A 13,993-nucleotide genomic window follows, 5' to 3' on the forward strand; every position below is an offset into this window, starting at 1 on the left:
CCAGAGCACAAGAAATATATTCACATGAAATCTGTACAGTCCAGACAACCCTGCCGGTTCTGGCAGTGGAGTTGACCTCCCGTCTCCAAATGGAGGTCATTGCTTTGCCTCCCCATCAGCACCACTGGCCACCACTGCCCAGATTTCCCCGGGCTGTTGTGCTACAGGGAGAATACAAGTCTGCTGTCCCCACGGGCACAGAGGGCACTCAGAGGTTGAACTCTTCAGGAATGCTTTCATTATCAAATGAAGTGATGGGGCAATTTCATTTTACACAAAGCTCTGGCCTATTAGGAGCAGGAAAAAAAAAAAAAAAATCAGTCTATGGATGGCAGGAGGGGTGGTACCTCAGCAGCATTTCCCACCTGCTCTCAGCATCATTTCATTTGAAAAAAAAAAAAAAAACAAACAACCCAACAAACAAACAAACAAAACCACCTTTTGTATGGTTTATGGACCACTTGTCTCATGCGGAGCAGGTGGGACTGTTTTAGGCTGTCTCTCCTACCAGAAATGTCCGTGTCTTCTGGAGCAGCTGCCATTCTGACTTCTCCAAAATGTCTTTCCCCAATAAATACATACATGTAGACATAGGCCACTTCATTCCTCCCTCCTCTCGCAGAGGAAGATCCCCAAGGCATGCTTGGCAAAACGAAATCCTGTACCTCTAGCACTAGAGAGATGTGTATGTACAGACACATTCTGTTCGTTATTACAGTGGAAATACAAGATTGAAAAAAAAAAAAAAAAAAAGCAATAGCAGCATGTAAACAAGGATTTGTGTTCGTCTTTTTTTCCCCTTCCTCTTCTGAGCTGCGTTCATCAGTTTTGACAGTCGCTGCTCCCCTCACGAGGTGGAGGGTTTTACTGCAGACCTTGCCTGCAGGAGCTGATGTTCTCCCCAGGCTCCTCGCCGCGGGGCACTTTGAATTTTCCTTTCCACCAGCTCCCTCCTCTCCCTCCCCGCATCCTTCCCTTCGTGATGACTCATCCTGGAGATGATCTTGGGTTTTGTCTGATGGCTGCTGCCCACTTTGGCTTTAGCAAAGTCTAATTTCAGAGCGACGCTGCAGGAATAAAACCCGCACGCGAGCGGCTGGTGAGCCACATGAGCATCTTAAACAACTCAGAGAGGAAAAAAGAAATGGAGTAGTTTGCATTTTGTCTGTCTTCCAGCAGCAGAAGTGTAAGTCCTAGGAGCGACGCCTGTTTTAAACCTTAATTCCTGAATTCTCAATAATGTTGCAAACCACCAGGGTTTTGCAGGAATCAAAGGGCTTATTTCAAACGCGTTCCTTAATGCAGGGTGCGCTGGAATTAAAAATGCATCGAATGGGCTCACTTTTTCCACATGCTCTTGCAGTATCCGGTTTTCCCAACCCCCAAAAATGGTTTCCTCAGTTTCTCAGCTCTCAGAGTTTTGAGGTCCTGCTAAAGAGCCGTTATCTGAGTTAGCTCTGACGTGGGGGTGGTTGGACTCTGCTGGGCGACAGCCACCATGGGAATTTCCATGCCTAGTCAGGCCGGATTGTTAGTCCCCTCCGAGTTCTTGCAGGCATAAGCCACATCCTTGGCGATGCTGCACATCCTGTTGGACATTTGGAGCTCGGTCCTGAAGGCAGTGGGGAAGCAGAACTTCTTGAAGCACGCCTTGAAGTTCTCATCTAAGAAGGCGTAGAGCACGGGGTTCAGGCTGCTGTTGGCGTACCCCAGCGCGGTGCAGAAGCAGGAGATGGCCAACTCGAGCTCGCTTTCCGCCTTGGCACCCAAGCACTGGACCAGCACGAAAATCTGGATGGGAGTCCAGCAAATGATGAAGACTGCCACCACCACCAGGACCATTCGGGTGATGCGCCTCAGGTTTCGGTCCTTCTCCTTGGAGCCTGAGAGGACACGGACATTCTTGAGTCGTCTGATCATGAGACTGTAGCAAATGGTGATGATCAACACGGGGATCATAAAGGAGAAGAGAAAGACACAGATACCAAATACTGGATCCCAGTAATCCACGGGTGAAGGGAGTTTAATTAGACAATCAATTTCTGCAAGTGAAAAAAATAGAAAGGAAAGGAAGCTCAGCAAACCCGTACCAAGAAGAAAAGCACATTCAGTTTAGCTTAGGCGTGTTTAATACTGGAAAAGCAGTAGCAGTGATACAGAGAGGCAAGGACAGAAAGGAAAGAGTTAAGATGGCTTTACAACAGAGACCTCACGACACCGATGAAACCGAAACCCTTCTCCCATGCCTCCCCGAGCCCATGGGCTCCCTTGGCCACCAGCACCCCCCACCCCTGGGATGCGTTTGTACTGACCGTTGTTTTCATTCTCTGCAGACCCCATCACCATTGCTGGGATGCCAAAGACAGAAGCCAGCGCCCAGATGCAGACATTGACCACTTTGGCCTTGTGGGGAGTGCGGATGTCTAGCGCTTTGATAGGGTGGCAGATAGCAATGTAACGGTCCACGCTCATCATCGTCAGGGTGAAGGTGCTCGTGAACATGTTGTAGTAGTCTATGGAGATGGCGATCTTGCAGAGGACGTTGCCAAAGGGCCAAAAGCCAAGGAACGTGTCTGTACCCTGGAAGGGTAAGGTCATCAGGCACAAGGTATCAGCCAGAGCGAGGTTAAAGATGTAAATGTTGGTTGCTGTCTTCATCTTGGTGAATCTGAAATGCAGGAATGAACAATTATTAGAGCTCCCTCTGACCACGACGGGTAAGACACTGAAGTCTGCTGAAGAGGGCATTCTGCCACTTCAGGAGATGCTGTATTTTTCTTATGTAACAAGAGACAGAACACCACCCTTTCCTTTCTGCCTCCCACACACTTATCAACACGCAGCTCAATGCAGCTCCCACACCACCACAAACCAGTTTCAAGGGCAGCAGCTGATGCCCTTAGACTGCCAGGGAGGACCATGAAAGCCTGAGGCTGTCAATTCAGACCATGCTTTTTGAAAAATGACTTCAGTAAGGCTAATCTAGGATTTCATCAGATACGGCTTCATTATTACAAATATTGGTGAGAGCTTTACCTGGTAAGCTGATTTGAAAGGCCCAGGGGTAAGTTGATTAGCCATTTTGTATGGGCGCATAGCCAAAGACTATGGTTAATGTGAGCAAACAAATCAGAATGGGCAAGATGGCCAGCCCCAGCCAGTGGCAGCTAAAAACCGGTGAGGAATGAGGTTTATAGCAGAAAATCAAAATATCACAATGGATCTTTCTAGAGAAAGGAGTAGTTTGTGGATAAAGTCATGAGTCAGCTCTACTTCAGGGGGGGGGATTGTCATTTAGAAATGTAATATAGATATTACTTTATCGCATGAATGGACTGCCCCAAAGGACGACTGACCTTGCTCTAATGGTAATCACATCCTTTTTACACATGGGAAATGATGCGAAGAAAGATGTGATCACCTACCCGAGGACACATGCAGAGTCTGCAGAAACGGAAACTCAACGATGACTCTCTGACTGAATCTAACATTTCAGCTCCAAAATGTTCCTCTCGTGGTCAAAACAATGGCTCAGATAGATATAATTTTAAAGCTACAACTCATCTACCATCTACTACACTAATGGCCTTTGCAGAGATACTGCCAGAAATGGCAGACAATGATGGGTGTTATTAACAGAGGGCAAGTTCATCCGAGGGCAACACTTAAACCCATAAACTACTGCGCTATTTTCAGCTTGATGTGTGCTGCAGTATTATGGGGTCTGATTTGACCTAAAAAGCTCTTTTTGTCAAATTGATACGGAACAGCAAACCCGCAACTGCACTCCTCAGTGCTATACCCTCCCCTGACGATCTGAACTTCAGCTCTTGATAGATGATCTGAACGCTCCGAGGAACATTATCACTGCCACGCTCTGTTGGGACACGCGGTGACAGAGCCAGGTTTGCCAGAACAACAGCCAGGGGATCCACAATCCAGGACAAAAGTCTTATCTTGTTACCCCTCTGAGAGCTCTAAGGTGCGCTCGTATTGCAAGTTAAACGTTTGAAAGTGATTTCAGAAAGCAAGAACAAACAATCTTAGGGTTGACTCTGAAGGCCAGGGAAAGCTTTTGGAGGTGAATGTTGATGGAAACACTTGAGGTCCTCATGTAAGCTTGGGTTAGGCTGCTCTTGACCCAGAAATCACAGCAGCCAAGCCAGACAGCGGGTTCTTAGAAAGCCAGCCCAGATCAGATAAACTTATATAACCAAAAGCAGTAGAGGAAAAATAGCAGTGTCTTTCCTCCTGTGACAGGATGAGCAAGCAAATCGCTGCAAATCCAACACAACCAGGCAGTCGGGGCTTTAAAGCTTTGGGACTTCCTAAGCAGAATTACACAGAAACAGGCAGAGTCCAGTGCTGTGAACCCCAGAGCAGCAGCATCTCAGGGGGGGATGAATTTTGCTTTTCAGTCTGAACTCCTGCAGTTGGCATAACCAAGGCGATGCACACAGGGAGCGTGAGATGCGTCTGTGCCTGGATGCAGACACTTTCCCCTCTAGGTCAGCAGCGGGGGAATTAAAATTAAGAAATGAAATCACTGTTCTTATCAGCCCACACAAAAGTAAGTATTGTCAGTTCAGCCTTCAGGAAATTATTCAGTTACCTAAGGCTGCGTTAGCAAAGGTCTCCTGGGAGCTGTAGTCTCCCTCTGCACACCACAGACCCGGCTGGGCTTGCTCAAGCTTCCGAAAGATCAAGTTTGTCCCAGTCCATCCTTCAAGTAGGGCTGGACTTGGAGCCAACTCACCAACATGCCTCTAACCCTGCCTGCTTTTACTGATGTTATAACTTGAGGGAATAACAATTGGGGTTTTGAACAACGATGAGCAACTTTAATGTAAAATAGAAAAAAAAAAAAAAAAATTAAAGGTTGGTTGGTTGGTTGGTTGGTTGGGTTTTTTATTGACCAGTGGGAGAAACAAGCAGCAATCCACCCACCTCTACCACCCATCCAGCATCCACGGGGGACAACACTGCCTCTCTAACACACCCCTGTCCCCACCACGGTGAGAAGTTTGGGGCATCTCAGCTAACCCTGAGCTTGGAGCGTGCTGACAGCAAACCTCCAGCTCCCTCCCACACCCCTCCAAGCCAGGAGACGCCACTGGCCCCTCTCCTCCCAGACACTTCTCAGCAAGAATTCAGAGTCCTGGCCCTGCAAAATCCGCCCTCCCTCGATGCACAGATCCCTCTCTGCTGCCTCTTTCCCCACCTCCTCCTCGAGGGAACGGCAGCGCCGCCTTCGCTCTCTCCCTCTGACACGGGGACACGCTGGCCCACCACTTACCTCCTTCAACCCACCTTCGAGTGGATTTTAAGGCTGATTTTGTGCTCTTGAAAAGTGGGGAAATTAATTTATACCTAATTAATTGCTTCTAGCTCCACTTTCTCCACACGCTGAGAGCCAACAGCCATTATCCCAACCAACCAATGTTCCCAAACATTTCCAGAATGTTCAGTACAAACAAAAAAATCAATTAATCACTTCTCTGTGGATTAACCTCTTTTTCTTTTCCTCTGGGAGCTGAGAGTGTTCTCTTTCTTAATCTGCACAAAAGGGACAAATTAAACTCTCGTCTGTTCGGAGGCACATAAGGCCCCCCCAGGGCACAGCTCCAGTGTGGATAAGCCTGTGGCCCCCACGGAGGACATTAGCTCCCCACTGAGCCACTTTCTTGCACTCAGCCACGGAGGTAATTTCCTAATGGAGCATCTCCCACAGGGCAGTTCTGAGCTTTCCATCCAGCTCCACCTTTGTCACAAAAGTAATCGCTTCGCTCTGCACTTCTGTTCTCCTGGCTGCTGAAGCCTAAGAGCAAACACGTCTGGGGATCAGCTCAGCACTCGGTTTCCCCCCCCTTTTTGCTAAGAGGCCCTCAAGCAGCGTTGCCTGGATCAAAACTAGGCTTCAGCGAGGGGAACCCACAGTTTGGGAGAGGAGGAGCCAGGTAGGAAACAGCTCTTCCACATACGGGGTTCTGAGGTCCTGATTTTCACAAGGCCGGATTCTGCCCCTGCCTGAGCCTCAGGGTGAGCTGCAAACCTGTTGTTCAGCATCACTCCGTCCCTCCCACCCAGCTGCAGGGCAGCGAGAAGCTCTGGATGCCTCAGGGCTAAGGACCAGCCAGCTGCAGCAAACCAACACCCTGAAATGGGGCTGCAGACAGGAGGGGCAAAGCAACCAGAGCAAAGCCTTCAGCCCTGGGGAGCCAGGAGCATTATCTCCAGATCTCTGCACCTTGGAGCCTCTTGATTTTGATATTTATAGCTCCAGCTAATCAGGATGCAGACAGTGTTGTTCACCTTGAGCAGCTCCCTCCATTCCCACCCCACACCCTGGCATCAGCAACAGCCTTTGCTGCCCTCCCCGGACACACTCAGGGAAGCAAAACAGAACAGAAAAGGCTCAAGGAGGATTTTTGCTGAGCTGCTCTCACCCTCTGAGGAGGGAAAATCAGCACCAGTTCACTGACATCTCTGGTCCCATCCGGCTCTTTGCCCATAGGCTGACATTTGATCTGGCACGTAGGATGGTGATTTGTATCCTCCCGGCTGTACACCCACACCGCGCTCCCCATGTCCCTGCCATTCTGATCACCTTTCAGACCCCACTCACCCTGACATTACCCAATTCAAGCCAGTTTATTCTTAATAGCTCAACAGACCACAAGAAAAAAAAAAAATCTTTAAGAAGGACAAATTTAAATCACTTTAGACTATGAAGCCAGACACTAAAACAAAAGCAGCCAGCAATGCCGGCACGTAAAAAGCCTATTAATTCCCTGGCAGGACAGTGACTGACTAGCAGGGGTTAAGGAGTCTGCCGCCAGCCAGGGTGAGCAGCAGTGCTTTGGGACAGATTATTTTCTTGCCCTTTGAGCCTTGCTGCAGTGTCTGGGTGACACCGGTGCCCTCCCTCCTCAAGGTGCTCTCTGGGGAGCAGCACAGACAGGGACATTGAGTGGCCCCCGATCGCTGCCATGCCAAGGGCAGGGGCTGGGTGGCTGCTGCTGCAAAAGCATCTGCAACTCGCCCAGGGGCTCACGGGGATGCTCATGCAACCCCGAGCAGGCACAAGGCCACCAGGAACGGTGCTTTGGTCTAAGGAGGGTGTTTGCTAGCATCCGTCCTGCAGCAGGATGCTCTCAGCCCTGTTCACATGCTGGATCTGCCTCTGCTGAGCTGCTTGTGTCTTAAACGCTGCTGGGAATTTCCCAGTCCCTGAAAAGCACTGGGAAGCAAGTCCCACATTAAATATCACAGAATTACTGCTGCACATGGGTAACTCCTCATCCCACCAAAGCCAGGGGAAACCAAGAGCCCTCCAGCACACGCTGGAGTCACAGGAGCTGGGTTAGCAGGGGCCACACACAGCTGCTATGAGCCCTGTGGCTGAGCCCAGCTCATCTGGGCTCGTGGGGGCCTGGGAAAGGGGGGCTGCAGACCTGCCCTTTGCAGCAGGTCTCCCTCCTGTTCACCTTGCCATCCTCCCCCAGCTCCAATCACTCTCCACAGCCCAGAGCCCTCGGCGTGGGTTTCCCTTCTCTACAGATTGCAACAATTTTCTTTTGTTTTTTTCCTGAAAAAAAAAAAAAAAAAGGCTAATCTGGAGAGAGCTGAGGTCTCAGGTGGCCCCCCTGGTGTCCACACCACATTAAATGCTCACTTTCAAGTCCAAGACACACAGCTGGTTGAAATTCTTCCCTTAGAAAGCTTTCTATTAAGAAATCAGCATCTCTGCAATGTCGTAATTAACTTCATTTTCCCTGTCTCATCACACTCAGCTGCCCTCACCCATTTCTCAGGGACTGATGCCTTTTTCAAGCAGAATAACAGCTGGCACAGCCATCCCCCGTGCAGACACCTCCCCATCACATCTCTCCTCCTAAAGCTTCACCTGGAAGCAGCAAATGGAGGTGTAGGGGCCTGACAGCCCTTAATCTGCCTAAACAGCTGCTTAAAATGCTCTGAAACTGTTGTTCTTCAACAGGGAGAGCTGAGCGTCCCCAGTACTTTGCTGGACTCCCAACAGAGAGCTGCTGTGGCAAAGGAAGGGCCTTGGAAACGAGGCATCACTCCCAGGGGGGCCTGATCCGGGCGAGCAGGGCTGGCTCTGAGGAAGGGACTCCTCCAGATCATCGCTGCTGAGCATCGTAGCGGCGTGATGGAGCTGAAGACAACCGAGGACCCCCTGGAGCAGAAGCTGCCTCTTGTCACCGGTCCCTTCCCTGGAACGCTGGTGGTGGCTGGGGGGGGGTCTGTCGCACCCCCTGCAGCACCGCTTGGGTCAGCATCACCCCCAGCCCCATGGGTCATCCACCCCCAGCGCCACTGCAAGGACACTCCATCTCCCTTCCCCTTTGCTTTTTTTCCTAAAAAAAATCAAGCTCTGAGGCATCCAGCCTTGCAGAACTCAGTTGAGGGGCCTCAGCAGCCTGGCTTCCCCCACTCTCCCCCAAAACCCTCTCTGCCTCGTGCTGTTCAACTCCTCGTCTCCCGTTCATTAAAAAACAGTACAGGAAATATATGCAGAAGAGAGCAAGCAGCAGAAGGAGAAGAAGGGAGGGGGAGGCATTATCTCCACAGTGAGCAAGCAGAACAAAGCCCCAGACAAGGCAGGTTTCCACAATAGGCCCTTTACTGTCCAGGAAATCATGTTCCTGACGAGAGCCCTTCTCAGTCTTATCCAATTAGCGCTGCTCAGCATTAGAAGGGAATTGATAGTCACGTGATGACTGTCTCTATGAATTAATCATTCCAAATGTTAAATCACTGCAAGTATAATAGAGATGTAGGATGGGTTCTACAAGAGGGGAAAACCCAGAGGAGGCTTTGAATTTGTATTTTTGTGTGAAGGACCAGAAGATTTTAAAGTTCTCCCTCGATGCCGCAAAAAAACTTATTCAAGAGGAACAAAACCCAAACCTTCCTGATGCCTCCAATTTCCTCGAGTGCTGATATTAGAGTCTGTATTTCTCAACTCCCTCAAAAACAGGAAACAATTACTGTTCTTTTTGTGGAAGATAATACACTGGTTGCTTACAGATCGTGTAGCACGCTGAAGTCTGGTTATCCCTGGTGAAATATAAGCATGGAAAGAAAAAAAAAAAAACCCAAACAAAACAGGTTTTGTAGAGTGCTCCATACCCACAGATGATAGGGGCACAGCACAGGGCTTTGCCAGTCTTTTCCATAAAGGAAGGATACGCCATTGAGAGTCCCCAAACCCCGTATTGACTTACCAACAACCAACTTTGAACTACTGAAAAAAAGATGCTATTTAAGGCATGAAGCCCAGAAACATCAGTGCTCCCATCTGGCAAAATACCCCCTGTGCTCCCAAAGCCATCAACATCTTCCTTGCATGGCCGCTAATTTGGCGGCTCTGCACGAATCTGTGTACGTGATCGGGGCCAAGAGTTTGAGATATTGAGTCCAGCTTATCGCCACACCTGCTCCTGACCTTAACAGAGAGAGTAAGAACAGAGAAATCCTGGGCAGAGATAACCAAAAGTTGTAGCTCCTCACTAGACCGAGTCATTTCCCTGGGTATAACTGTGTTCATTCCAGCTCAGTGCTGAGCTCCCAGGAGACACTGATGGGGAGAACCCGGGGGAAACTTCTCAGCTTCTTCTCCACATGCTCTAGTTCAGTTTTATCTTCCCCAGCATACATTATTCATGGAGCCCCTCTAGGCTCACATAGAAGATTTTTTTTATAAAGCACAGGCGAATACCCAAAAAGGAGTAACCCAAATAATTAAAACTTCTGATGGCTTTTTTTGTATATCCAGGGGTTTCTGGATAAAGGGGAAATGGAAAAAAAGGCCTGAGGGAGATGAGAGTGACACCTGCCTTCAATTTTCAATTGCTTAAAAGTTGCAGGGAAAATTCCAGTGCTAAACCCCACTTTTTTTTTTTTTTTTCTTGGGTCCCATTTATCCAGCTGGAAGGTCTCAGAGCCAGAAGGGAGGGGAACAGGAGCCACCATTTTAAAAGCGTGGCCCTGCGTAGCCACAGCACACATCCCCCTGACCGGGATGCTGGCGGGGGACACTGATATTCATGGTGATAGACTGGCCACAGCCCTGGGCTGGGCTCAGCCGGGTCCTGCTGTCCACATCTGTCACTTTTTCAGACAGGGAGAAGATTTCTGCTAAACCTTCTCCTTCTGACACACGTCTCAGGTTCATGCATGGGGCATGGACTCCCTTTCCCCGCCTGCACACAGGCTCAGTCATTCCCCAGGAGCTGCATCACCATGGGACAGAGACTTCTCACTCGCTGAGACTCACTCTACTCACCACGCTTACACGCACCCACAAGCACCGTGCCTACTCGAATCGTTGCTACTACACTGAACAGCAGCACGAGCTCTCCGAACGCTGCACTGCAAACCTCCTCCCTCCACACTCCCCAGGGCTAACGTGATCCCTTCTCCCTGCTAAAAACTCAGCAGGAAGAGCACGGACAGGGGCCTGATGAACAGCCACGTCACTTCACCCTTGTAGCAGAGATGATTGAGCCGCTGTTCACCAGCCTGTGATACCAAAGACTTAATTTTGCAGCATCTTCCCCAGCCGAGTTGTGTGTATTTTAGGGAAAGATGCTGTGGAAGCAGCAGGGCTTCTGGCAGGAGCAAGACTTAGTCTCACCGGTGCCTGAATACCTGCTAAATATTTCCAACCTCTGCTGGAGGAGAAAACAATCTCTCCCCATCTTTTCTTTGCTGGCAGCATCCACCTGCACCAGGAATCTGCTCCAAGCCGTGTATAAAATGGAAGCTCACTCCTTCATATCACGGTACGGAGATAAGAAGAGGGTTGCTGGCGTCTGACACAGAATCACAGCCCTAACAGAGGTATAAACTTATTTTGTACTTACAGGGGGGAATGGGGTTTCTGATTCCAGGAAACAGGGGGGGGTTGAACCGAGTCAGACAGGGACACTTAAACTGCCAGAACATGCAGGGAGGCTGGAGAGTGCTGCTCCACGCTCTGTCCCCCTGCGCCCCCAACTTCAGTGTGAAGAGCCAGAGAAGTTGCCCCCATGTCTGCAGCATCCTCTCACATCTTACTCGCACCTGTAGTTTCCAAAGACTTGGAAGAGCGACATTTGTGATCTTTACCCCTGAAAAGCAAGACTGAGCCTCCCGGCAGGCCTTTTCCCCTTGCACCTAGGTCCAGCTTTGGAAAGCACCAACTCCCAGGTGGAGCAGCACCTGCAGCCACAGCTGGGGTGCTGGACACAAAGGAGGGAGAGATCCTGCTAAAATCAGGCACACCCCGGCAGCAGGATGCTCCCCCCACATTGCCCTCCCCAGGGACATCCAGCTCCCTGCCCTGCACTTCGCCAAAAGCACCCCATTCTTTTTTTTTTTTTTTTTTTTTTTGAGCAGATCTGATCGCTCTGTTCCATTCTCTGGGTTTAACTTTAGGAGGCACCAGAGGGCAGCTGAAAGCTGGTGGGAACCTTCATCCCAGCCTGGGAAAGGAGAAAAACAAATAAAACCCAAACAATAAAACGAAGGCCACACCGTCACCTCTCTAGCACATCGCAGGGAGCGGGGCAGCGCCTGCCCGCTTCACCCGCAGCCGGGATTTTGGAGGGTGGGGGCAGTGTCTGTCCCCTCACAGCCCCCCCAGAGCCTCCCTGGCGTGCTCCTTGCGTGTCCTACCTGACGATCACATACATGACGGAGCAGTTGCCCACCAGCCCCACAATGCACACAATGGAGTAGACAACCACAATGGTGATCTTGATGCTGAGCGGCAGGAAACTGTCCCCCGTGCCGTTGTTGAACCAGTTACTGGGGAGAAAGCTCAGGTTCAGCATGGAGGAGTCGTTCAGCAGTTTTCTCAGGTCAGGGTCTTCCAAAATATGGGCAGGGAAGAGCGGGTCCATCCTGAAACACCAGCCTGCGCCAAGGACCTGGGGTACCGGAGAGACAGTTTGAAGATGCGCTGGATCTACCGGGGAACGCGGGACCGCAGCAAAGCATGTGCGTGAGAAACGCTGGGGGAGAAGGAGGATTTACAGCCGGGGGAGAGCACAGCCCCCCACCCCCCCCCTCCTCCCCTTAAACCTCCCCAAGTGCATTTGAAAGGGGATGTAACCCGGGGAGCTTGGTGCATCCTGAGCACGCAGGGAGCTCACGCGTGTCTCCACACCGCCAGCGCAGGGGACGTGCGGGCTGCACATCCCTCCCAAGCCTCGGATGCTCCTACCTGCCGGGTCGGTGAGTCGTGTGTCCCCCCCCCACCCCAGGCGGCTTTGTGCCCCCCAAATCCCCCCCCATCCACCCACCCGAGCCCTCCGACACGCGTCGCAGCCTCCCAATGGGGCTGGGGGCTTGTCCCACCTCTGAGCCACGACACCCCCCCACAACCCCCCCTACACACCCCACACCCCCCCCCCCCCGGCTCCTACCTCGATAAAACGGCAAGAAAAAGCCCAAAGTTGAAAAGAACCCCCCCGCTGGCTGCTTACCTGGGGGGCGGGTTTCGGGTTTAACCCCGCGGCCGCATCCAGACGCCCGCGGGCTGGGGAGAAGGGACCGGGGGGGGTGACGGTGACACCAAAGCCGGGCTGGGGACACGGCCGGAGGCTCCGCTTCGGGTGCGGGGGGGGGTTGGTAAGGGGCTGCTCCTCGCAGGCAGGGATGCTGCCAGCGCAGGGGGCTGCACCCCGGCGCCCACGTTTTTAACGAAAAGGGAGGGATGGGGAAGAGGGAGGGAGGGAGGACGGACGGCGGCTGGGCAGAGCCAGCCCCGGCTGCTTGGCTTCTCCCACTGCGTAAGAGAAAAGCGGGGGGGGGAAAGGGAGGGAGGGAGGAAAAAAAAAAAATAAATAACCAAACGCACCAAACGGAAAGCGAGCCCACACCTGCGAGCCCAAGGGCAGCATCCTCCCCCCGCTCCCGCAGGCTGCCGGCGGCCCCCCCGCCCCGTCCCACCCCCGGAGAGGGGAGAAGGGGGGGTCCAGCACCGCCCCCCTACCCCCCCCCAAACCCTGCCGCAGCCCCCCCCGGTGCGGAGGGGCCCCGCAGCCTACCTGGGGTGGGCTTCCATCCACCCGGAGGAACGGAACTGGGAAGGCGGGGGGGGGGGGGGGGGGGGGGCACTGGGGAGCCGGGGCTTCGGGAAGCAAATTCCTCCCTCCTCTGCAATTGTGCAACCTGAAGGCTGTGCTAGCGCAGGAGAAGCAGAATGGGGAATTTGACCTAGAAACTCGCAAAAAATGCAAGGAGGATTGAGAACTGAGGGGGGGAGTGTGTGGAGAAAATTATTATTTAGCATTCTTCTAGCAGCATTCGCTAAAGGTCATTTTTTTTGTAACCCAAACCATCCTGCGCTTAGGATCAGAGTAGCACATTTATTTCAAGAGAACTGCAGGGATAAATTCGTTACCTTCGGGTGGAGCGATCCATGCGGAGCCCACAGGTCCCTGCTGTGGGACGCTGACCCTGATAAACTCAGTTGCCCAAGAGCTACAGAGCCCCCCAGCTACGCTACCCCCCTCAACGGGGTGCAAAGAGGTCGCTGGGGGCCCTCCCCAGCTTGATCCCAGATCTGCCGAGACCCAGGTCCTGGCGCTGCCGCGCTCCGGCCATCCGCAGCGTTTCCCTGAAGATGCCATTTCCCAGCAATTTGGGGTGGGGATGCAGAGACACACAGGTCAGATCTAATTCGGGGCACGGTGCTGTTGCCCAGAAGGAGATGGAGAAAAGGAAAATGGGCTCCTGAGCAGCAAATGCTTCTTTCTCTTCCAGAGCCCACAAACAGCCCAATGCAGAGCTGCTTGAGCCTAGCAGACACATTCAGGGCTGGCCCCTTCCACTCCAATTCTACTTTAATGGATGTCTGGGGTTATTTAGCACAGAAGCTGCACCTTCTTTACCGAGAACGTAATGGTATGGCACGGTAATTTTCCTGAATGCTTCCATAAGAGCAGGTCTCAGCTCCACCAGGGAACAAGAGAAAAAG

General features: G+C 51.8%; 1 protein-coding gene across 1 annotated transcript; it reads right to left on the bottom strand.

Moving 5' to 3' along the window:
• Positions 1 to 1,014: 1,014 nt before the first annotated feature.
• OPRL1 (opioid related nociceptin receptor 1) lies at positions 1,015 to 12,972 on the bottom strand. The gene is made up of 4 exons (XM_074919968.1): positions 12,498 to 12,972; positions 11,686 to 11,939; positions 2,313 to 2,668; positions 1,015 to 2,042 (listed from the first exon to the last, which is right to left on the bottom strand). Exons 2-4 carry the CDS (start codon positions 11,910 to 11,912, stop codon positions 1,519 to 1,521), a joined length of 1,107 nt encoding a protein of 368 aa, XP_074776069.1. The 5' UTR covers positions 11,913 to 11,939; positions 12,498 to 12,972; the 3' UTR covers positions 1,015 to 1,518.
• Between the last annotated feature and the right edge of the window lie 1,021 nt (positions 12,973 to 13,993).

The sequence above is a fragment of the Athene noctua genome, chromosome 16 (genome assembly GCF_965140245.1).
Source record: "Athene noctua chromosome 16, bAthNoc1.hap1.1, whole genome shotgun sequence".
Taxonomy (NCBI): domain Eukaryota; kingdom Metazoa; phylum Chordata; class Aves; order Strigiformes; family Strigidae; genus Athene; species Athene noctua.

Bases quoted from the DNA above. Each gene is read 5' to 3' on its own strand.
- OPRL1 (XM_074919968.1), bottom strand. From the start codon at position 11,912: ATGGACCCGCTCTTCCCTGCCCATATTTTGGAAGACCCTGACCTGAGA. The intron at 2,669-11,685 runs GTAGGACACGCA...CCTGCATTTCAG, and splicing joins GTCATGTATGTGATCGTCAG to ATTCACCAAGATGAAGACAG. The intron at 2,043-2,312 runs GTCAGTACAAAC...TTTCACTTGCAG, and splicing joins TGCAGAGAATGAAAACAACG to AAATTGATTGTCTAATTAAA.